The sequence below is a fragment of the Osmia lignaria genome, chromosome 7, assembly GCF_051020975.1.
Source record: "Osmia lignaria lignaria isolate PbOS001 chromosome 7, iyOsmLign1, whole genome shotgun sequence".
Lineage (NCBI taxonomy): Eukaryota > Metazoa > Arthropoda > Insecta > Hymenoptera > Megachilidae > Osmia > Osmia lignaria.
The window spans coordinates 11071314-11095207 of NC_135038.1; the positions used below are offsets into that span (position 1 = coordinate 11071314).

The 23894-nt window shown below is 38.0% G+C and overlaps 1 protein-coding gene and 1 long non-coding RNA gene across 5 annotated transcripts; one reads left to right on the forward strand and one right to left on the reverse strand.

Annotated features, from left to right (window-relative positions):
* Positions 1 to 771: 771 nt before the first annotated feature.
* Positions 772 to 20578, reverse strand: LOC117610603 (protein gooseberry-neuro). Its single transcript, XM_034338187.2, has 6 exons — positions 20146 to 20578; positions 18686 to 18999; positions 14016 to 14127; positions 3006 to 3202; positions 1833 to 2259; positions 772 to 1232 (listed from the first exon to the last, which is right to left on the reverse strand). The coding sequence occupies exons 1-6, from the start codon at positions 20195 to 20197 to the stop codon at positions 1003 to 1005; spliced, it is 1332 nt and encodes a 443-aa protein (XP_034194078.1). The 5' UTR covers positions 20198 to 20578; the 3' UTR covers positions 772 to 1002.
* LOC117610604 (uncharacterized) lies at positions 4566 to 6642 on the forward strand. Of its 4 annotated transcripts, XR_004582971.2 has the most exons (5): positions 4566 to 4615; positions 4892 to 5245; positions 5357 to 5563; positions 5658 to 6065; positions 6250 to 6642. It is a non-coding gene; the product is annotated as an uncharacterized LOC117610604 (long non-coding RNA). The 4 variants fall into 4 exon arrangements; XR_004582972.2 differs by lacking the exon at positions 5357 to 5563; XR_013062404.1 differs by lacking the exon at positions 5357 to 5563 and having other exon boundaries at positions 4571 to 4615; positions 4853 to 5245.
* Positions 20579 to 23894: the final 3316 nt, after the last annotated feature.

Sequence of the window (23894 nt, forward strand, 5' to 3'; positions counted from 1 at the left end):
AGATAAATTGTATTATACGAATCCATTTACACAACATTGAAAAGAGCTTGCAGTATTAAAGTATACTAATATGTGATTCATAATCTAACTGAATGGGATCTGAGAAGATTAAACGTGTCGTAACAATGATATACAATGCTCTCAGTTTCTAAGCAAAATGGACTTGCATGTTTTATGAAGACATAAATACGCATAATTTTCTATAAAATTTTAATACTGATATTAATTATAGACGAGTGGAATGAGATATTGTTAGTAAATATACCGTAGGGTAGTAAATTCATTTTTTTTTAACTATTCTGACTATTCTTAAGAATAGAATATGAGGTATTTAACACCTGAATAATCAACGTCGAATGTATACTAACAGTGATAGATTAGATTATTTTATCATTAGAAAAGCATATTGTTATGTCCTTAATTTTGTTTATATGTAGCTTAATTTTTAATTATGATAATTTTTCAAAACATTGCAAATAGGATTTCATCCTTTTAATACGGATGTGTCAAATAATTTCTTAAATTAATTATTTCTTGTGTTGTTAAAGGCAGAGGATGAAGGGTAGGTAACGAAACAAAGGATGTTTAATAAAGTTTAATAAAATATTTTATTTTCACAAATATTTCTTACATCAGTATTAAAAATATATTATATACATCAATTTATTTACAACATATAGGAAATTCAATAGCGACATTCTTTAATGTAAATATAATTTCTTTATTTAATTAATTATTGAGCATTTGGGTTCATTCAATAAATGCAGACGATCAATATATTGTCATTATTTAAAATTTTTAAATACTGAGCGGGTGGTTTAATGAAAATCGAAATATTTTTAATATCGTTGAACTTTCTCTTGATTAGATTATCAATAAATATTATTAATAAATATGGAGAGGATTATCTATTGATCGTCTGACTTGATCTTATTATTTTTACAAGACCATAGATTCATCATTGAACCGACTTTTCACTAATGTCCTTTCAATCATCATGCGTTAAAATATTCCACCCACGCTTCGATGATAGTTCAACTGAGCGTGTTGGGAATAATCGTAACCCTGATCGTACCATTCCGCCGCCGATGCAGAATTCCCGGTACCAGAAGACGGTGTACCATGACTCGCGTGCGTGGAATGCTGATGACTCGAATGACTCGACGTGTATTCACCCTGGAAGTGATTGAACTGTCCCCAGCCTATCTGTGCTCTGGACCAATCTGCACCTCCTAGATTTTCAAAATTCTCGTGATTAATTTTTCAATTTCCATGAATTTTCTAAGTCTGAAATTTCAGAAGTGAGGGTCATCGATGACTTAACACTTCCAAACAGATATTATATTCGAATAATTAAAACAAAAAATTAAGATATTTAGTAAGAAAACAGATAGAAAAATTTAAGTTCGAAAATTAATTATTTCCATTCTTGGTAATTAAAGTAATCAACTCGCGAATGACGGAAATGTTAATTACCCCTTTGAGTAGGTATTTAATTATTTATAGTCTGAAAACGAAACCACAAAAGTATATTTAGTATACGGTGTATTAAGTTACCGTGCACGTAACATTTTTACGAAGTCCAATTCGAATCCATTAATGCATCATGTAGCATGTTAATTGACGCCTGTACCGTTTAATGGGATATATGCGATAAGAATTAGGCAACTTTCTGATTACCTGACTTGAATGGAATGTATGCAAGAGAAACGTATTTTACAAATGACTATCGAGAGTATTTCTCATAAGTGGATCCAAAGTCATATTAAAAATTCATTTATAAATGAAGAATGATCCGAAATTTCTTAAAAAATTAATAGACAAAAACCAACCTGCATTATGAGACAACGTGGTAGGTACACCATGGGCCGCCGGTGGTTGGAGGGTCGGTACTTGACCGATCTGCATCGCGTGTCCTGGTAAGGAGGTCAAATGACCCGAAATCGACACTGCGTGTCCCTGAAGAGCACTACTAATTGTTGCAGGTACTTGAGCTATGGAGGTGGTCGTCGGGATTTGCGTACTGGTACCAGGGATCGGATGAACACCGGCGTTTGGTTGTTGCAGCGTCGTTGGCGGAGTGTGATGCAAGGTGGTTGGTACCTGTGGAATTCCAGGTGGCATCTGAGGTACCTGCGGTATTTGACCCAATTCGTGGCTGCTTGCATACTGGCATGGGGTTAACGGCAGACTGGCTACCGAATGCGCTATGCTACCTGCGTGCTTTCGCAACCGTGCCCTGCGATTACTAAACCATACCTGGAACCGGCGGATAGAAAAGGTTTAATTAGATTACCTTAATTAGGGGAATGCGGTGATTCCAAGAGACACGGAGCGGTACCATTATTTTACTAAAGGGAATTATATACTTATATTTTTACAAGGGTGAGAATTTTTTCTGGGGTGGGCCAGGTTTCTTAGCTTTACTAATAGAATTCAGAATTTTTGGAACTTAGAAATTTTTGAATCTTGGAATTTTCGAACGTTTGACTTCTAGTATCTTGGGATTTTGGAGTCCTGGAGTTCTAGCATCTTGGAATTCTGGAATTTTTGACTTCTAATAGGCTAAAATTCTGAAATTCTGGCATTCCAGCAGCTTGGAATTCTAGAGTTCTAGTATTTTGAAATTGTGGAGTTCTAGAATTCTGGAGTTCTGGAGTTCTGAAATTCTGGAGTTCTAGCATCTTGGGATTCTAGAGTTCTAGTATTTTGAAATTGTGGAATTCTAGTATCTTGGAATTCTGGAATGTTTGAGTTCTAGTATCTTGGGATTTTGGAGTCTTGGAGTTCTAGTATCCTGGCATTCTGAAATTCTGGAGTTCTAGTATTTTGAAATTGTGAAGTTCTAGTATCTTGGAATTCTGGAGTTCTAGCATCTTGGAATTCTACAGTTTTAATATTTTGAAATTATGGAGTTTTAGTAACTTGGAATTCTGAAATTCTGAATTTTTGAACTTGAGAATCTTAGAACCTTATAATTTCCCTAGTCTCTCCCTAGAACTCACTTGAATTCTAGCCTCCGTAAGACCCGTCCTCTGAGCTAATTCTTCTCTAGCATAGACATCAGGGTACTGAGCTCTCTGGAACGCAGTCTCCAGTTGTTCCAGTTGTTCTCCAGTGAATGTAGTCCTGCTCCTGCGTTGCTTTCGCTTCAAAGGAATGCCTGGTTCGCTTTCCGTGTCAGACTCGTCGCCACAACGACCTGTAGATCATAAAATCAGTCAGTTAATGTGTTTACTTTGCGGTTCGTCGGCTTCTTTTGAGTCACGATGCAGTTTGCCGGTTAATTAATCTCATTTCCTGACAATGGAATGAATGCACGGCTAATTTGATTAACGTCTCTCTAAACTATTGTTATTTTATTGAGGTACTTAATTGATTGGAACACTTTACGATGGCGCTATTCATGAATACTAATAACGTAGAATAGAGGTATTCATTTTCTGATATTTTCTTCTTACCAAACATTAATAATTGCAGTGATCATTTAAGAATTCTTTTGGAAATTTTCTAAGAAACTTTTTCTTGTAATACAAAACAGATTTGTAAGAGACCATTCACCAGTGTCTTTCCAATCCCCCTTGCAAGGATTTTTCATATCCTCTTCGAGAACAATTATTCTCTCTTCGTGTTCGGTCAAGAATATCGACAGCTCGTGCTCGTCCATTTTCCCTCAATAACAGAGAAAAGACAAGAATAATACAATTCGGAAAATAAGCCAAAAGGATGACCACTGCGATCACTCGAAGCAGACGTTTTCTTGCTAAGTCGACTCTCCTCCATTGTCCCATTTTTGTCCCATTATCGTTCAATCGAGCATCCAAACGAAGTCTATTGTAACCGGCGTATTTTCTAGATGCGCTTTTATCCCGATGCTCAACATTCGATGAAACGAAAGTGGGATCGAAGTATCACGCTCGATTTGATGCCGATTCTTGACGCGTCTCGCGTGCACTTTTCGATGCTCAAGATGTTTGTTATGACAGCAAACTATTATTCGACGTTTACCTTAGACTGTTTGTATACCTGCGGATCTGTTTCGTGATGCGGAATTAAATGGCGCAAAAGCTGAGTCTACTTTAGTTGTACGATTGTTCGAATTGACGTGAGTATTCAACACGGGGGGCTCTTTGAAAGATTGTTTAGTAGCGGTAAGAGAAATTAGATTGAAATGGATCCTTTGTTTATTTTTTGGTGAGGTACCAAGTGGAAATTTTAAATTGGAAAATTCAATAGCTGGAAGTTACATTAATATGGATAAGTTTCCGAATGGCCCCACCAAAATTGAGAACACAGGGCCTAAATTGACTACCAGAAACCGATTAAAATTGGTTTCAGAGCTGGATGTCTTACCGTTTTTGAGATATCGTGGTACAATTTTGTACAATTTTGTATAGATTCCGAATGGCCCCACAAAAATTGAGAACTCAGGTTCGGTATATAACTCAAATTGACTACCAGAAACCAATTAAAATTGGTTTCAGAGCTGGATGTCATACCGTTTTTGAGATATCGTGGTAAGAAATTTTTGTACAATTTTGGGACTACGTATGCGCTATTCGATACTGCGCATACACACAACCTAACCTAACCTTACCACGATATCTCGAAAACGGTAAGACATCCAGCTCTGAAACAAACTTTAATTGGTTTCTTGTAGTTGATTTATGTTATATATCGAACCTGAGTTCTCAATTTTGGTGAGGCCATTCAGAAACACAGCCCATTAATGTTATATTAATTTCCTAAGATATTAATTAAGAATTAAAAATTTGAGAATTGAATGCAATTTGAATAACTACAGTGAAGTGAATTAAAGTATTGCCAATTTTTCATCTCCGCTTCATTCTAGATTCTCTTTTATCCACTTGATCCTACTAAATCTTCTCAGGGAAAACATTCGCAACTATAAAGGCACCGACATTGTCATCGAGAGAAAAGAAGCCTTTTTCGTGAAGGAAAACGACAGCGGGTGATGTTTTGCCGGTGGACAGTAAAACCTGTTTGAAATCGTTTCTCTGCAATGAACAACACCCTCTTTTCCTGTGGTTTTCACTTTGTCCCAAGAAAGCCGGCAAACGACAGGAGTGTGCAATTTCGCTGTCGAATTCTCAGCGGCGGTCCTTTTGAAGCGCCTCCACTTTCGGCCGGTTCCCGTCACATTTGTCAAAATTTGATCGTTTCTCTTGCAAAATAGCTGGAGGAATTTCAACCTCGGCATTGCAACATATTTTTACTTAAAAAAGTAAGGGAAATCTGTTCATTGATACTTAACAATATTTTATCGAATAATTAAGTATCCTTTATTATATCCTTAATTTCTACTTATAGATTTGAAATTTTATTTTAATTTTAGTAAAATTTATTTACTGGGCTTGTCGATCCCTTTATGATAACTGACCCTTTTCCTAAAAAAAATAAGAAATATAATACAATGTATTTTTCAACCCTCGGATGACGGTCCATGGAGAGAGCCCCAAGACAGCGAACCATGGAGAGAAAATTAATTCTTTCGTAGCTCGAATACTTTTTGTTAGTGTCGAATAGTATCATAGTTTATTATGTAAGGACACGTTATATTTTCTACTTTTTCGGGAAAAGCGTCAATTATTATCCAAGGATGAATAACCCACGATTTGTTTTTCGAATGATTATAGTAGCTGGAACAGAGGACGTTCGTGAAATATCGACGAACATTTTTCGGTCTGTCCGAGTGGGTCCGCGGTGTCCGCCACGAGGTGACAGGAATTTAAACCGACTGTCCGTCGGCTTTATTGTAAATGCAACTTGTCTCCGAAGCATTCTTCCATTCTTCCGTTTGTCATAGGAGAAACGCGGACGGGTCGGCAAAGGTGCCGCCAAAGGGATCGTCGAGGATTCACTGTCGTTCGTGTCTACCGCGGGAAATTTTACTCGTTAAACCTACCGAACGGTAGGCCCGACTTCTCTTTCAAGGACCATTTTTTTTTTTTTTTTTTCAAAATCGCTCGCATTACAAAATTTTACATGCTACATTACGGGCTTTGACCTCGTCCTTGTATCCAGGAGTGCAAATACACCTGAAGGTAATACAATTTTTTATAAATATTCTTTAAAAAATAATTCAATTTAAAACACTTTCCAGCACGGATGACAATAGCGAAAGGGTTAACTGGATAATTGTTGAAATTTCTATCCTCTCAGGTCTCTCAGAATGAAAAGGAGATATCTTCTATCCTTATTTAACCAATCATCCATGTTCTGTTTCAGATGCACGTGGGCGAGTAGAAAGAAGGAAGGGCAACTGCTTGTAAAGAGCAGGGCTAGAAATCGGGTGTGATCGTTTAACTGCTCCCCCCATATGTTGAAGATATAATGAGAGGCTGAAGAAGGCGGGCACTCGATGAAATGCTTTATAGATTACCTTCTCGTTCACGCCATTGTTTCGAGCCGTGTTACTGGCCTGTTAGCGTGTCGATCCTTTTCAAGGAATCGTATAAAGTATTATTGGAGCTCTTTGCTCTTTGTCGTAATACTTTATTATCCATTGAATCAAATTATTTATGTGGTGGATAGGCAACGTCTCGTTAAAAATTATTTTAAAATTTATCACAGGATACAAAGATAGTAGAAAAAATATTCTCAAATTTAAAAAAATAAAAAATTGCGAGGGAGAAAAGTAATTTATTATTAGAAAATATTATTTTTTATATAGAAATTATTTCAAAATTATTACAAAGGACTTTTTGCACTCGAAAAAAAAAAAATTGAGGAAGTGAAAGAGCAATTTTGGATCCAAAGAAGTGGCCTCGGTTAGAAAATAAAATTTCAAATCACCAAAGAAGCAATTCTTAGGAGTATATACCACGTGCACGTGACAAGCACTTAGTGTTCGGTCCAAGATATCCCCATGGGTACCTTAACCACGTAACTTCAATGCTAGAGCCTCGTTCATATGTAAACGTACAGGACTTTGCTCAGCGGGGATGCTGACCAGCACATTTCAGGATGACGTTGCTTCGAAAGAGATATTTGCTCTCGACTCCGCGGTCCTTCTCTAATTGATTACACGCATCTTTTCACGCGTTCTATTCAGTCGATCGCCTCTCTTTTCATCTCCGAGAGGCCGATATTGATTGTGCCTATCAACGAGCAAACCCTGGCCGACAGCCAGAGTGAAGCCTCGTGTGAAGCGGGTAATTCACCGGCCGGGGCATTTGTCCTGTGTCAACGAACGTCGTACATCAGCTTCCGATTATATCATGTAAATCGTTCATTCTTACTCACTGGTTGTTTGGTTTAACCGTTTCAGTCCCAAGCAGCGCGATCACGGTGTTTAGATTTTGTGTCGAAAAGACCCGGTACATACATCTAAACGCTATGGACAACTGACGGTGCACTCGCAGTTTGTCGAAATGACGCGCTCAACTTTTCTGACGCATGTACTAATACATTGCATCGCTGTTATTTTTAATGTAAATAATACAAGTAATACATTTTGTATTTCATTGTTATATTTTTGGATAAGTTTCCGAATGGACCCACCAAAATTGAGAACTCAGGTTCGGTATATAACCTAAATTGACTACCAGAAACCGATTAAAATTTGTTTTAGAGCTGGATGCCTTACCGTTTTTGAGATATCGTGGTAAGAAATTTTTGTACAATTTTGAGACTACGTATGCGCTATTTGATGCTGAGCATACGCTATTCGTTATTGAACATATACTATTCGATACTGCGCATACACAGAACCCAACCTAACCTAACCTAACCTAACCTTACCACGATATCTCGAAAACGGTAAGACATTCAGCCCTGAAACCAACTTTAATCGGTTTCTTGTAGTCAGTTTAGGTTATATACCGAACCTGAGTTCTCAATTTTTGTAGGGGGCCATTCAGAAACACAGCCACATTTTCAATAATTTTTTTGCAAAAATTCAAAAATAATATAAACTAATAGTACATATATATGGCAAGTTACAAATTAAAAATATTTTTAATTAAAAAATATAATATGTAACATAATATAATATATTTTTATTTTTTTAATTTTCTATTTTTTTTTTGCATTTATACAATAATACGTCCGATCACTGTACTAACTGCATTAAGTTTGTCGACGTGAATACAAGCGTGATCCCGTTACTTGGCACTAACAAACATAAAGTAAGACAAACGCTATCGCGCTGTTCGCCATTTTTCGATAGTGTTTTTTTAATGACCCGTGGGACTCAAACGGTTAAGTAAGTATTAATTTGGAGCTTAATTTACATTAGTGGAGCAAGGTATGGTATTACTACACCTTGGTAGACTAACCATAATTTCAATAAAAAGATACTCTACTAATTTTAATTTAATATTGTATTTCATACGATTTTTGTTTTCTAAATTTCACACTGCTCCTTTAAAAATTCGATTAATGCTTTTGTATGCGTTTTGTAAATTTGGGTCACGACTGGCTATTTATCGCATCATTCATAAGCGAGTGGCACTTGAGTTCTTATGGGACCCTTGAGAAATTCTCTGAGCTACCCAGTTGGAAATACCCGTAATTAACTACTTGGAATAATAAATAATAAAAGCAGCGAAATTGCAGAAATTTTGAGTGGTTGCAATGTCGTAGTTATAATGCGTACGTGTACCAGATAGCTAGAACCGCATTTCCTCTTCTGGAGGGAGCGTTGACAGGAAAATAAAACGCGCTCTCGGATGTCAACCGCTTCGCGGCTCATTGTTGGCATTTTCAAGACATTTGTTACCATTTAGGGGACCTCACACACGCTCTAAGACCCCCTAGGACCGCTGGAGAAGAGAAAGGTGGGACAGGGAGGGCCTGGCTAGATTTATAACCTACGAAGGTGCGGCACCTTTTCCACCATTCAGACCGCGATTCGACACGCGGAAAGCAAAAAGGGAGGCGCAGGAAAGCGACGGATTCTCCCTGCGACACAGCGGATGCATACAGGAACTAGTTGTTTGTGTACACGCGATATATTCCCTCCTACCCTATTTTCAAGGGATCCATGTTCAAATCCTCCATCATGATTTTCCCAGTCGTTGCTTTCATTTTTATTTTATTCTTTGCAGATAATCTGGATCATCGGTGGTAGAAGAGAAATTTAATTCTTTTTTTGAAAACTTCTTCAATTTTTTCAAAGTCTAAGATAATAAATCTTTTTTTTTCATTCAATTTTAAATAATAGAAATTTTCAACAAATAATTTAAATAATGTTATAGGTAATTCTTCTTAGATAAGTTGGGTCATTAATGGTATAAGAGAAATTTAAATCTAAAGTAGTAAATTTTCTTTCTATTAAATTTCAAACGGTCGATATTTTCAATAGTGATAAATAAATATTGGTAGCAGTTATTTTTCCCATAAACTGAAACGAATCGAAGGAAGTTAACGCGTAGCTCCCAAAAATGATCCAGGAAGCGTGAACGACATAAGGTCGTCGTAATTTATCTTGCTGTCAGCGTCGTTGCGGAGGAAAGAAAGCGGAGGACAAGCTGGGACAAGACTGTCAACAGGAAGGAGAATTTCTGCCGGTGTTGGCCAGTTGACCGACCACTATAATGCACTTCTTAAGTACAAATCAGGGCACGTAGGTACTCTTCGGAATTGTAAAGGAGTCACCGCCCAAGGATCATTAACCGCGAGCTTGGTGGTCTCTCCACGCTGAAAATCGCACGGGAGAATTTTAAGCTTCGATCTGTGAGGATTATGCTGAACCATTTCCATCTTCGAGAAGTAAACGAATATTTTTAATGTCTCTTCAAAGGATAATTTATCGATATTGAGAGAATTCTTTGAATTGTAATACAGCTGCCATTCGATTTTTATAACATACTTCTCTTAGAAAATTACCATTGTAATTACTCCAGCATTTTAAAAAAAATTATTTTATCATTAATCTCATGTTTTTTAGAAACATAAATATGGTAACTGTGCAGTCATTGACCCCTATATAATGATTGATCCTTTTCCTAAAAAAAGTAAGAAACATAATCATGCGTTTCTTAATCTTTGGACGGCGGACCATGGAGAGAGCCACAATTTTAATTAAATTTTGTATTACATATTACTTCCTTTTGTTTAAAAATTTCCATTTAACTTTAGCACAACACATTTTCTACTTTTTTTACGAATAGGGTCAATTATTATATAGAGATTGATAATTGTATACGTTACTCTATTCGCTTTCTTCCGTTTTAATAAAATCTGAATTTTGCATCTTCCCCATTACTCGATGGTCCTCGTTGAGGTACCTTTCATAGATTACAATCGGATGCGAACCATTACATGGTTCACCCAGTATATTCTCAATCTCAAAGGGATTATATGCTCGCGTGACAAGGTCTGCGGCAGCTTGCAGCGTAACATATTAGATGCACGGCTTGATATCAGCCTGGACAGGCTGCTCTTCTTCTTTGACATCGTTTCTTTTCAACTTCTGACACACTCTCTTCTTTATTTGCTATTTTCTCTTTTAATTCTGGTGTTTCGTTGCGCCTTGATCGAGAAGGATTATCATAGCTGACATTACAAATCTTTCATTTATTGAAAAATTAATCACTTTGGATCGAAGAATGCTACTTTTAAATTAGAAAAATCCTGTTAAGCTATCAATGACCACGTAAACAAATAAAATGATTTTTACAAACAGTATACTATTATACGAGGTGAAGAAACAAAAAGGAGTTGAAGGGTTAAATCAATGTCGATGATTCTCAGCATGCACGTCGATCGTCGATACAATCAATAAGCTCGATTGTGAATCACTTAGCGGCGTTGTTCATCGGGTCTGGCCAGGCAGCGATTATGTAGGAGATCGAAGGTGGTGTAAAGGATCAGAATATGGATATACATATAACACACGCGGCGAGGAATGAGAGGGGTGGGCAGGACCCATTAGGCTAATCCCTCGTCGGCGGCCTCGGCCAAAGGAACGGAATGAGAAGGAATGAGAAAGCCACAGGCTACGTGTCATTCCTGCTCGCCTGCCGACACCTATACTCGACCGACACCTTCGTGATCATGCTACGAGTATATCCGCTCAGAGGTGCTCCCTATCACGACTACCCTCTGCTATTTTTTCTAAATACTCTTAGAAATACGTCCGGTCTTATAACATAATAGAATTTCAAGAATCAAGCTTCAAATTGATGTATTATAAGTGCCATTTTCTGATACTTTTATGTCATAAAATCATTTGTTAGACTTTTTAGTTGATATAGTATAACATTGTTCGTTGCAATCCATGATCAGGAATCTTATGTTAGGAATATCAATGGGGCGTTTATATAGCGACTTTTATTAGTCTTTTAGCTTTAATTTGATATATTACAAGTGCCATTTTCTGATACTTTTATGTCATAAAATCATTTGTTAGACTTTTTAGTTGATATAGTATAACATTGTTCGTTGCAATCCATGATCAGGAATCTTATGTTAGGAATATCAATGGGGCGTTTATATAGCGATTTTTATTAGTCTTTTAGCTTTAATTTGATATATTACAAGTGCCATTTTGTGGTACTTTTATGTCATGAAATCGTCTTAGACTTTTCACGATTTTCGAAATTGGACTACTTGCTTTGTCCGTTACGATCCACAATCCTTGCTCTTGTATTAAGAATATTAATGAAACGTTATTGTGGCCATTTTCAGTATGCTTTGAGCTTTAATTTAATATATTATAAGTGGTATTTTGCAATACTTTAATGTCATCAAATTGTGTTTGATTTTTCATATTTCTAAAATTTCTCCTCTATTGACATTAAAAAAAAGGGGTATCATTGCATATGACATCAGTATAACACAATTCGTCCTGTTTCGTACGTGTGTAAAGGTTCGCAAGCATAATTGAACATAATCATCGTTCAACATCTTCGCGATAATTACAAGGATACCTTTACGAGCATGTGCAAGGAAGCAAAAAAAAAAATTGTTTGATGGATTAAGTTTTAATTAAAAGGTATTAACCATTAACGACGGTCATTTACAGGGCTGATGAATGCTTGAGCAAAGGCTGCACGATGGATATCTTTAATTGAAGGTTTCAGTTTTAAAGTGGTCCGCAATATTTCTCGGGACGATCTAAGATCGGTGCTCGATGGATTTACACCTCTGTCGTACTTTGCATTCGATTAATATTCATTTATCGATATGCTTGCTTAATATACTTTCAGTGTTAATTAGAAAAACTTTTATATTTTATATTCGTGCCATTAAGATTACATTTGTTGATTATCTTAAGTGTTTCATCTACTAAATGTTATCTGCATTTATATTCATTTTATATTCATTTATCAAAACCTTGAATTAAGGTAATTTGCAATGAAAACTGCATCCCATTTGAAAATATCTTTTATTTAGGAGGAAGACTTCATAACCTTTCATTATAAATAATCCAATTATTTTCATAAATTTTTAGTTTTTTATTTTTCATTTAGAATTAATAAAAATTCCATAGATTCTCTAGTTTCTAGTCTACTTTTATTTAAAAATCTTTTTTCCTGAGATAGAAAAGTAAATACTTGGAGGATTTCGCTTTTTTAGTTATCTCAAAAATTTCCAAAGTCCCAGAAGGTAGAAATGAAAAACTATTGAAGATAGATAATTCATTGACAGAATAAGGTGTGACGTTGTAATGGGGTTCCATGAATGAGAACCACTGTGGACGTGTGGCAGGCGGTCCGTTTGATCTCCGCGGGACTCTCATAGGGCCCTACGGTCCCTTTGCCTCTTTCCTCACATTCTCCAACATCCACGATCGAAGGATATACCCGTGTCCTTTTCTTTCATCCCTCCATTACCCTAAAGCTCTCTCTCTCTCTCTCTCTCTCTCTCTCTCTCTCTTTCATTCTCTCTAAAAATAAACCCACGTATCTGCTCGTCTCTTTCCCTCCAACATCTCTCATCTTTCTTCTCACCTGAGGTTCCTTCCCGTTTCCTCCCTCGCTCTTGCAGACTATTTTTATTTATGAGGCCCCCCATCCCTCCCTCCATCGAATTCTCTTCGTCTCGCGGCAGCGTGCCTGACGGTCTGACTTTTAAGACTTCGGAACACCTGTACCGCTAATTCCTCCTTGTCTACCTGTATCACTCACGAAAACAAATTCCCGCCTCGTGTCAACGAGCAGTGACTCGTCTACTTCGATCCATACCGTTTATTTATACCTTTCGGAATTCTGTCGGATCAACGACACCATTGCCACGGAATATAGGTACTATTTATACTTTTGCAAATGCTTAACAGTAAGTTATAAAAATCAGCGATGCCTCCATCAAGGTATCCAACATTTTTGCAATACCAAAGTGTTCCCTCGGGAGGAAGTCAGAGGGGAAATAAAAAAAAAGGAGAATAAAGAGGAGGAAGAAGAAGAAGAAGAAGAGGGATAATGCGTGGCCCGTAAGATATTGACACTCCTGTAATCCGTTTGTCGGACGTGTGGGCAACCTGGCTAATCCTGCTCACGCCCACCGAAGATTAAATCCTGAAGGCTTCCCGGCTCATTCGGACTAACTTGGCCTAACCGACGACGTAGGACCCGACTTTAAAGTCCCGTACACATGCACGCATACGTCAAACTTCGTTCGTAGATACAGCAGGTTAAAAGCTCTTGATGCCCTCCGACGATGGATCGGTCAGTTTCTTGTTTTTCCTTTCATCTTTCCTTCGCGATATCGCCTTCTCTTTTCTATCTTATTTCCCTCCTTTAACTCTCTTCATTGCTTTATCCTTCGAAGGATGAATAATTAACACCTTATCGATGGATCGAGACGAATACTGTCCTCTGGTATGAACGACGCGATGTTTTTATTCAATTTAATGTTAATATATTTGCAAATTAATTGCAAGTTATTTTAGCACTCGTCGTACTTTTGAAACATTTCACTTTTTTTAAAAATTGGAAACACTTTTTTAGAAGTAGTGGGATTTTTAATTTCATAGGGTTAACGTCATTTCCTTAATCTATACATCGAGTTATTGACTTTTTATTATAAAATGTATAATAATTACTCACCACCCCCTAATATTCCATCGATGGTGTAATCTTTTTTCCCATCATCCCCAGGTCGTCCACCACGAAGTAGTCTACTGATGGAGCTGACACTTGGAGGATCTGTGAAACCTTCCTATGCAAACAGAAATATCCTATCAATATCATTTATTCAAAAAAAATTCTCTAATTTCCGCACACGTGTCTTTGTACACCATTCGGCTGTGTTTCCGAATGGCCCCATCAAAACTGAGAACTCAGGTTCGGTATATAACCTAAATTGACTACAAGAAACCGATTAAAGTTGGTTTCAGAGCTGGATGTCTTACCGTTTTCGAGATATCGTGGTAAGGTTAGGTTGGGTTAGGTTCTGTGTATGCGCAGTATCGAATAGCATATGCGCAGTATTGAATAGCGTATGCGCAGTATTGAATGGCGCATGCGCAGTATCGAATAGCGCATACGTAGTTCCAAAATTGTATGTACAAAAATTTCTATCAATTTTAATCGGTTTCTGGTATTCAATTTAGGTTATATGTATACTGAACTTGAGTTCTCAATTTTGGTGGGGCCATTCGGAAACTATACAAAATTGTACAAAATTGTACCAGGATATCTCAAAAACGGTAAGACATCCAGCTCTGAATCCAATTTTAATCGGTTTCTGGTAATCAATTTAGGTTATATACCGAACCTGAGTTCTCAATTTTGGTGGGGCCATTCGGAAACTTATCCCACCATTCAAGTGTAAAGGGTTATTATTCGTGCACTTCTGAAACTGTTCATTTATCCATTATTCTTTTTTTTTTGTATATGGTGAATCCTTTCGGTCTATCACTGTTCAGAACCGTCCAACCGCGCCGTTGAATAACTCAAGCGTAGTAAATAGTTGCGTGTAACGGTGCTAGGCGAGCAATGTGCAATAACGTTGAATCTCGTCGGCGCAAAATGTATATTTTACTTTGAAAATGATCGCGCGAAATTGTAGTGCAGTAGGCTGCATTTGCAAATCGTAAATGCCAGGCAAAGTGCAAGCCATGCCGCGCCGGCAGCGAACTGCCTCAGCATTGTCTTTCCCTCGATTATTATCAATCGAACGGGATTTACAAATTAACATTTTATTCTATTCGATACGTCCATTCTAAATTTTTAGACTTCAATATCTTTGAGTTATAACAAGATAAATATTCGTTTGAAAATTGTCCGAAGTAATGAGTAAAAGTTCCAATGATCGCAACAGCCAATTTCCAGAGTGTCAATTGAAAATCATCTACATTCATAAGAGCAACGTTTTACAGCCCATAAACGCGAATAAACTCATTGCAAAGGCGGTTCAATTAAGGGGTTAGGCCACTCTAGGGCAAGAAAAAATAGGCATATTTTGAGAACTGTTTTTTTTAAATGATGGAATAAATTCAAATTCTGTAAGCTTGCTTTTATTTTACAACTAATAAACTTTAAAAATTAATTTTTGTATAGTGATTCAAATCAAAATATGGGTTTTGCAGCATATCTTCGATGACGCCTGTTTTTTGTAGGGCTAAACGACCGGATCAGCAGCTCTTGCAATTTTTAGGATAAAAAGCCAAAATATTTTTGATTATATATGAGAACAGCTACCAAACTACGTAGGATTTTTTTGATATATTGATTTTTGCAAAAACGGCGTACTTTATAAGAGAAAATGTAAAATTTCAAGAAAAAATCGCCAGAAAATTATTTATAACAAAAGAATTATACAATGCAATGAAAAAATTCGACGTATTTCGGTAGAGAATTTAGTTTTGAATATACTGTTAAATTTTCAAATCGATTGTCCGGCCAGTTTGAAAATTGCGGTTCCAAGAAAAATGAGTTTAAAGTCTACAGTAATAGGTGCAGCAGACCGGGATGGGCTGCGCCAGAATTCAAAATTCGAGTACTTAGAGATTTTTCTCACCCACAATCTTTTGCCATATCAGTTTAAAGACAAGCACGATTCAACAATCTGCATAGATCATTGGTAACGGGAAGAGAAATTCCTTCGCGAGTCTATCGTGTTCGATGGTACCACACCCAGCGGCTGAAAATCTGTGAAAATCTGCATCCAGGCCATACCGATTCTTGTCGATCTTCTTCATCTGATCGATGGATCCCTGATCGCGATAACGTGCACGCGTCGAAGCGAAGAAATCGAACGAAGACAGAGAAAGGGGGGGGCTAGAGTGTCCTAGGGCTAAGGTGAAGGAACCGTGTCCACGAGTTTTCAGGGCGCAACAGAGAGGTTAGGTGAAAAAAAGGGGGTCGTCGATGGTTATCTCGTGGATCGGCGATCTCAGAAACAATAACGATCCTTGGTGCCGTTGGTGGCGGTCGAGGCTTTAGGTTCGAGGCGTTGACAGCAGCTTGGCGAGACAGAGACCCGTTCGCGGTTGAACGGCTGCGGAAGAAAGACGGATATCGCCCGAGGTCTTGGAGGGCCAGGAACGCCTCCTTCCAGCATTAAATGCCGTATTAATGCCGGCCACGACCGCCTGCTTCCACGACTCCAACGGCGTACGCGTCCTCTTCTTCTTCCTTCCCTTCTCCTCTCTCACCCTTCGATTCTCCTCTTTGTCTTCTCTTACTTTGCTCCACGATCTTCTTCCAACTTCGCAGGATTTATCTCTCTATCGAGAATCCTTCTGGGTATACACCACGTGGTCCTCTGCTTTATTGGGATCTTTGTTTGAGAACCTCCTGGTGATCTTATCGGTTTGCTCTTCGTGTTCCTCACCAGAAGAGGCTGCTACCGAGTATCTCCATTGAAGCTTTCGAGAGGAGCGGATTTAGATCTAGATTTAGGGGAGTTGGACTGTTTAGGGTGATGATGAAGAAGGATGATGAGGAATTTTGGAGGTTGGAAGTAGCTTGAGTGGTACTGTTAATATTTTGCTGAACTCATCATTTGTATAGGATAGTTATTAATTGCAGTTTGGCAATTAGTAGTTTTATTATGCTTACGAGGAGGGTGTACAAACAAATCACTTTGGGATCTACTTAACTCTTTGAAGATGTAGTGGGTCGTAAAAGTATTCGCACACCGTTTAAAACAGAATACCTCATTTAAAATTGGACTATACAAATTTTTAAATTGTACAATTTAAAATTTTTAAAAATTACAATTTGTCGAAATCGGGGAAAAAATAGTGAAAGGTAATTTTATAACCTTTTTATGTGGGCCTGTAATGAAAATTTAAAATATGACATTTGTAAATTTAAGTATGTCATGTGTATGCTGAAAATTTCATCGAGATCGTCCAATGCACTTAGAACATAAATATATACCTAGTCATGTTCTTACAATTAGATGAAAAGTCGCGATTTTCGGGAATTTTAATTACTTGTAACTTCTAAGGGAATTGACCGATCTCGATGAAATTTTCAGTATACACATAACTTATTTGAACCCATGAAAGATATATTTTAAATTTTCGTCGTAGGCTCACATAAAAAGGTTGAAAAATTACCCTTCGCTATTTTTTTCACGATTTCAACAAATTGTAATTTTTTGAACCGACAAAAGCACATATCTTAGTTAGTATATTAATTTGTATAGCTTCTCGAGAAACGTTAAGTCATTTGGTCCAATTTTAAAGTAGACACTGTTTTAAACTATATTTTCTCTTCACTTGTAAAATGAACTTTAATTTCACTTTGCAATTATTTTATCAGAAAAGACTGTTGGCACCATAACCCTCCTTCGTTTCCACTTCAATTTTATATAAAAAAAAAACCTAGTCAGACCTGACGTTATAGTGAAAATCTATAAAAGTTTCGAATAACATTGGTCTTCAAAGGGTTAATTCCTTTCTATTATCACGTTAGCCTCCTTTTCATCGAGGCACCGTCGCGTCGGGGCAAATGATGATCCTCGGCCAGGAACTCGTTGTTCGCGACGGTGTTTACGATTTTTCAAGGTGTCGAGATAAAGGCCGTATACACGGAAGAGGTTATTCCTGGAAAAGTCGTTTTGCATACTCGAAAATCGCAGCACGAACGAGGGAGCGTTACGCCAATGAGGCGTGGGTGTAGGCGGCGGCCAGTAACGTATTAAAGGACACGCGAGTCGCCTCGGGGTGCTCACGTACACCCTTTGCCCACCTCGTGCCCACCTCGTGCACGCCTCGTGCACAAGATTAAAAAGACCCGCTAGCTCGCGATCTGTCCAGAGATAGGAGAACCCCGAAGGAAACACGTCCACCCCCGATCAAGAGGTCGAACCGCGATACCAACGTTTTCCATCATGGAAAACTGGACCCCATAAAATTGATACTTTCATCGAAACCTCCTTGAAATTTTATGCCTGTACACAACCATCATTAACGATCATTCCTTAAAGGAAGATAAATGTGCTTTATGTGGAATGCGAAGGCTGGAGTGTTCATTAGCTTATGGATTAATTAACATTTACCGAAGTTGATTGATTAATGAAACGATTGTTATGACGGAAAGGTGATTGATAATGATGATTATTAATCTTTGATGATTTCCATTGATTTTATTATCGTGATGGTATTGAGGATGCAAATGATTCTTCATGATGATTGTGTTCTAACGTAGTGGTATTATATTTTGTTTAGCGACGAAATTAACCCTTGTCCACCTCCTCGATCAATTTAACCCCAAACGATCATTATAAAGAATTCGTAATTAAAATATTATTTCTTTCTTACCTTCACTAATTTCTCCCTGATCTCCCAGGAGAAGATCCCAGGATTATCTCTCTTCATCTCTTCGATCCTGGTCTCGATTTCCGGTGTAGCCACCCTCGGTTTGCTACCACCAATCACCCCAGGCCTTATAGATCCGGTCTCCTGATAACGATTCAGAATTTTCGACACGCAGCCATGAGAAACTCGAAGTTGTCGCGAGATAACGCAAGGACGAACTCCTGCTGCTGCCATTTCGACGATTTTCAATCGGATGTGATTCGGAAGGGGCCGACCATTGATGAAGACGCCTCCCAGTTGATTCATGCGTCCCTGGCCTGTTGGATACGTTTCACCGCTGTTTATTTCCACCGAGATATCTCAATCGATGAAATGTTTCAGAAATTTATTAGCACGATTTCGTGCACTTCGAAGAAGGATATTTAATAGCTTGTGATTTGAATAGAACATAGAGTGGTTGGTGACTATTGCCTAAGGGTCATTAATAATTGCTGCCAATTACTTGTAATATTAATTTGCAAGACAATTATTAGTATATTTTTTATAAAGGGTTTATTTACAATTTAAATCTAACCTAATTTATCTTACAATTCAACCCTTACCTAACTAATCTATCAAAACTTTACTTTAGGCTTTGAAATTTCAATTCGAAGACGCATACGTGAGATCAGATAACATACGTAATGAAAAAGATAGCTAACAACCGTAAGATCGAAGAAGTTATGCACTCCTCATTGGAGAAGTTCGACTACTTTCGTAGCCGTTCTCAGGTAAGGTTGTAATTAACGTGATTGCATCGTCGGAAGCACACGATTACGATAATCATCTCGACAAGAAAATCCAGCGAAAGAGCAGTCGAATACGAGCATCCCGTGTCACGGGATGAAAGTTTATGGCTTGTGTAAGAACGTTGCGTAATTAATGGGCTTTTCAACGATCGACACGAACTTCGGTAAGTATTTATATTCGCATGAGTTTAATGATGGAACGATATTAGATGAATCTTAAGAAACGCGGGAATTTTTCTATTAAATTATTCGTATTACGATTATATGTAATAGGTGTATAGTGCTTAGTTGTGACTAATTTTAATTTCGAAATGGGAATTATCAAATGATGTTATTTTCATTTTAAGAAGGCACTGTTTTATGGAAAAATTAATTTGTGAAATCTTTAACCCTTAACCGACGGATTAGTATAAATTTAATTTTACATTATTCCCTTAAAAATTAATTCAAATTTATGAAAAAGTGAATATGTGAAATCTTTAACTCTTAACCGGCGGATTACTATAAATTTAATTTTACACCATTTCCTTAAAAAATTAATTTAAATTATTTTCAACTCAACGATCCTCCATCCAAGGTTGAAAACTTAAAATAAAAAATTTCATATCCATCTAACGTAAAACACTTTCTTTCAGGGCAACGCATCCTGCCACCGTCGAAATGAAAAGCACCAACCTTGAAACGGATATCCACCAAAAATCGGTCTCATCCCGCTAGTGACATCCATCCTTGTTCACCCCTTCACTATTCCCGAAGAAACGTTCCAGAAGACACCACAACTAGTTGTTTTCACAAAACACGAGTGCCGGTCGCAGAAGCACGCCGGCACGGATGACCCGAGGCAAAAGGACTGCTTGGACCAAACAGAGGCGGAGGTGGAGAGGCCGGGTACATCCGTCTGTCCCGATGGGGGTAGGGCACGCGCGCCGATATGAACAGGAATGAAATAGTCTGAGAAGAAAGAAACGAAAAAAAAACAAACAAACGAAAAAAAAAAACAGAAAAAAGAAGAAAACCGACAGGAAAAACTGGCTGGTCGCGAAACAGGATGCAATAGGATAAAAGGAACAAGCAAGCAGTACGCGTGGCTTTCGACGCGAGGGGTACCCCGGCAATAACGTGTCCGTTGGGCCACCGGCCCCCTCGTGTCCCTCCAACCGAGTCAGCCAGCAATGGGTGGCTCTGTCTTTCTCGCTTTGACACGACCAGGGGGACTGTTGGGACCCGGGGTCTACTCGCTGAAGGACCCTGTCTCTGGCTACGCCCTTGTCGGTTGGTTGGCAAAGCGGCACTTTCCAGTGGGCGTTCTTCGACGTAGAAACGCCTACGGTAACCACGGTTCGACGTTCACTGGACGTCTGTCCAGGTTGCTATTCCTTTTGCTGCTGGGGGGGCCAGTTCCGCCAGCCCCTGAACCAGGCAACCGGAACGGAAATCGGATCGTAGTAGGCGGTGTAATGAAATATACCGGTAATTTGGTTATTTGCATGCCCTGTTTAACGTTTCAACCTGATTGGATGGGAGAGTAATTGTTTTAAGGTGTTGCTTGTTCAACGGAGGCTCGAGGTTAATTAAACGTTCTTCAGACTTTATTAACTCCGACGCTCTTTATGATCAATTTGATTATAAACAGTCATAATATCGGAGGAAGAAGAATAATTTGATAGATTCATAATTAATATATGGTAGGTATTGGAATACAAATTGATTAGGAGACGATTTCTTAGTTTCTTCAGCGAGAAAGTCATTCGAGGTGTCCTAAAACGAGGAATATTTACGACCGCCACTGTCTGAGAGTAAAATCATAATGAACGCATGATGGACCGGTATAAATTTTTACGAAGGTCTTCCCAGCAAACAGCCAAGTCCGACTGTAAATCTTTCCGCACGGTAGCGAAGCGTCCGGGCAGCGGGAGGTCCTGCGGACCAGCGAGTGCACGTAATGTCCTCGGCCTTTAAGGACTATGGGACTGCAAGAAAGAAGGACGTTCTCGGTGTCTGTAAATATTACAGGAGTCGTTCGACGCTAAGCTTTCAGGAGATTTACGATACACTCCAATGATTCGTGATAATTGGTTTAGGAGAATGAGGTAGGATATACTTTGAGGTGGTCCATTGTAGCTGATGGTATAATTCTAGAATTCAGTTTCGGTGAGATTGTTTATTACTCGTAAGATTCTGAATGGCACTTATGATATATCAAGTTCAAGCTTAAGATTCAAAGAAAATGACTACATAAAGATCTCATTGATATTTTTAATACCAGATGAGAGGTTGCGGATTGCAACGAACAATACACTTTCGTTATGTTGCTAAGGATTTAAAAATTCATGACATAAAAGTATCACTAAATTGCATTTCTGATATATCAATTCAAAGCTTAAAATCTGCTGAAAATTATTACCCAAAGATTTCCTGAATATTCTTAATTTAGACCTTGTTGTAACATCTTCCAAATAGTGAATTGCGAGTGCCTCGAATTCTCTTTTCTTTTCTACCTGGCTGTTGGAAAACTGTGGATAGAAAGGAGGAAACACTTCAGTCAGTAAAAATGACTGGGCAGATTCGTTTTCGAGTAAAGAGCAGTCACGGGTGCAGGGAAACGTCACCTGTTACAATAGAGAGACGATCGATCCAACGAAATCTGGCTAATCAATTTCTTCCGGGTTAGAGCGTGCTACCTGGTCCACTCTTTGGTCACAGACCCACGTGACCTTGCTCTTCTAGGTCCAATCGAGGCCTGGACTTTCACCTCCTACGACGAACAACTAGGGGCACTCGAGCACAGTTCACGGCGAATTTACCGGTTTCTAGACAATACCAAAGCGACATTTAGTCACGGAAACATCGAACTTCGTTTTGTCTAGTTTCTACGTTAGAACTGCACGGAACTAAGTCGATTTTGCAACACCTCTTTCTTCGATCAAAGCATCGCCTTCCGTTTAGATAATTCGACAATAGGCTAAGCTTTTTCTTCGTGTTATATACTGCAGGTGTCCTGAGGAAAGTGTAATATATTGATAGGCAATTAGCTTGAAAATGAATCTTTTCGTGATTGAAATGATTTTACAAAATTATAAAAATTATTTCTTAATATTAGAGCAGGCAAACTCGTCAGAATCAGATTTTTTAGTCGGTATAACTGCTGAAAATTATAATAGAAAAAAATTTGAAATTTTGTTATTACTGGTAATGACACTTGGAACACATTCTCACTGTTCAAATGCGATCCATGGCCTCCCGTGGTGCGACATCATCTGGGCAAAGTGTCTTTCGTTGGTACACTTCGCCATGCTTCTAAATCTACCTGCACAGCTAGCAGTGGCAGGTAATGCAATATTTGTAACCACCTACCGTGGACTTATTCGATGAGATTTCTTTGGGCAATGCACTTGTGTTCTTAGAAGTTGCATATCAGTTGTACAAATGTTTCGTTCATTTTCAAAATAAATCTTACAATTTCCATAATTTCATAGTGTAAAAAAATTTAGATTTTCTATTTTTCAAAATTAAATTTACAATATTTCCACACTCGAGACAAGACAGAAAAACAATTTTTGTACATTCAAAATTTCTTTCAAATAAAAATTTTTTTAATTTGTTATTCCATCGCTACCCTTAATCTCAGACTAAAAAAAAATGTCAAATCGCTCCACAAAAAGAAAAAAAAAAAAAAAAAAAAAAAGAAAAACAAGAAAAGGAATAATTTGACCAATGTAGAAGCAACAATGAAGCATTCACGCGGACCTCATCGAGAGCAGGGACTAAACGTTTGCATTAAAAATTCTAATGATGGCGTGCACGCATCGCGTTTCTCGCCTGGATTTAACATAACAACGCGTCTCTTTTCGGACCACGGTCGGCCGGACGACCAAGAAATCCTTAAGGTTCTCCCATTTTCGAGCACAGCTAAGAACGGAGCATGGAAACAATGTGTGTTGGAAATCGGTGTGGCCCTCGCCACAGGCATCTTTGACAAGCAGACTGATGTCGGCGTATCACTCATCAAGATTTATCGAGACTTAGACTAATTGCCGCTTTTAATAGAAATTCGTGCGGCCTTACAGAGGGTCTACTTAGCGGTTCGTCCCTTTCTTTATTCCTCTTCTTCTTCGCTCTTCAATTTTTTTTTCCTTTTTTTTTTTTTCACCTTTCGTCGTCATTTTAAGTCAAACCGACCGAGGTGAGAAGAAAGCTGATTCAACGAACGATTATCACGGATAACACGAAGGGAATTACATGAAAAATTGACTCATAGATCTTGATGCTTCTTGTTTTAGAAAATGGTCGACTTGTTCGAAGGAAAATTTGTGAGCTTAAAATTTTTTCCATTTTATTTCGTAAAATTTGTAACAGGTTTGCTTTGAGTAATTATCTAAAATACCTCGTAAATCATTCGATTTACATATTTCAATTTCGTTCAA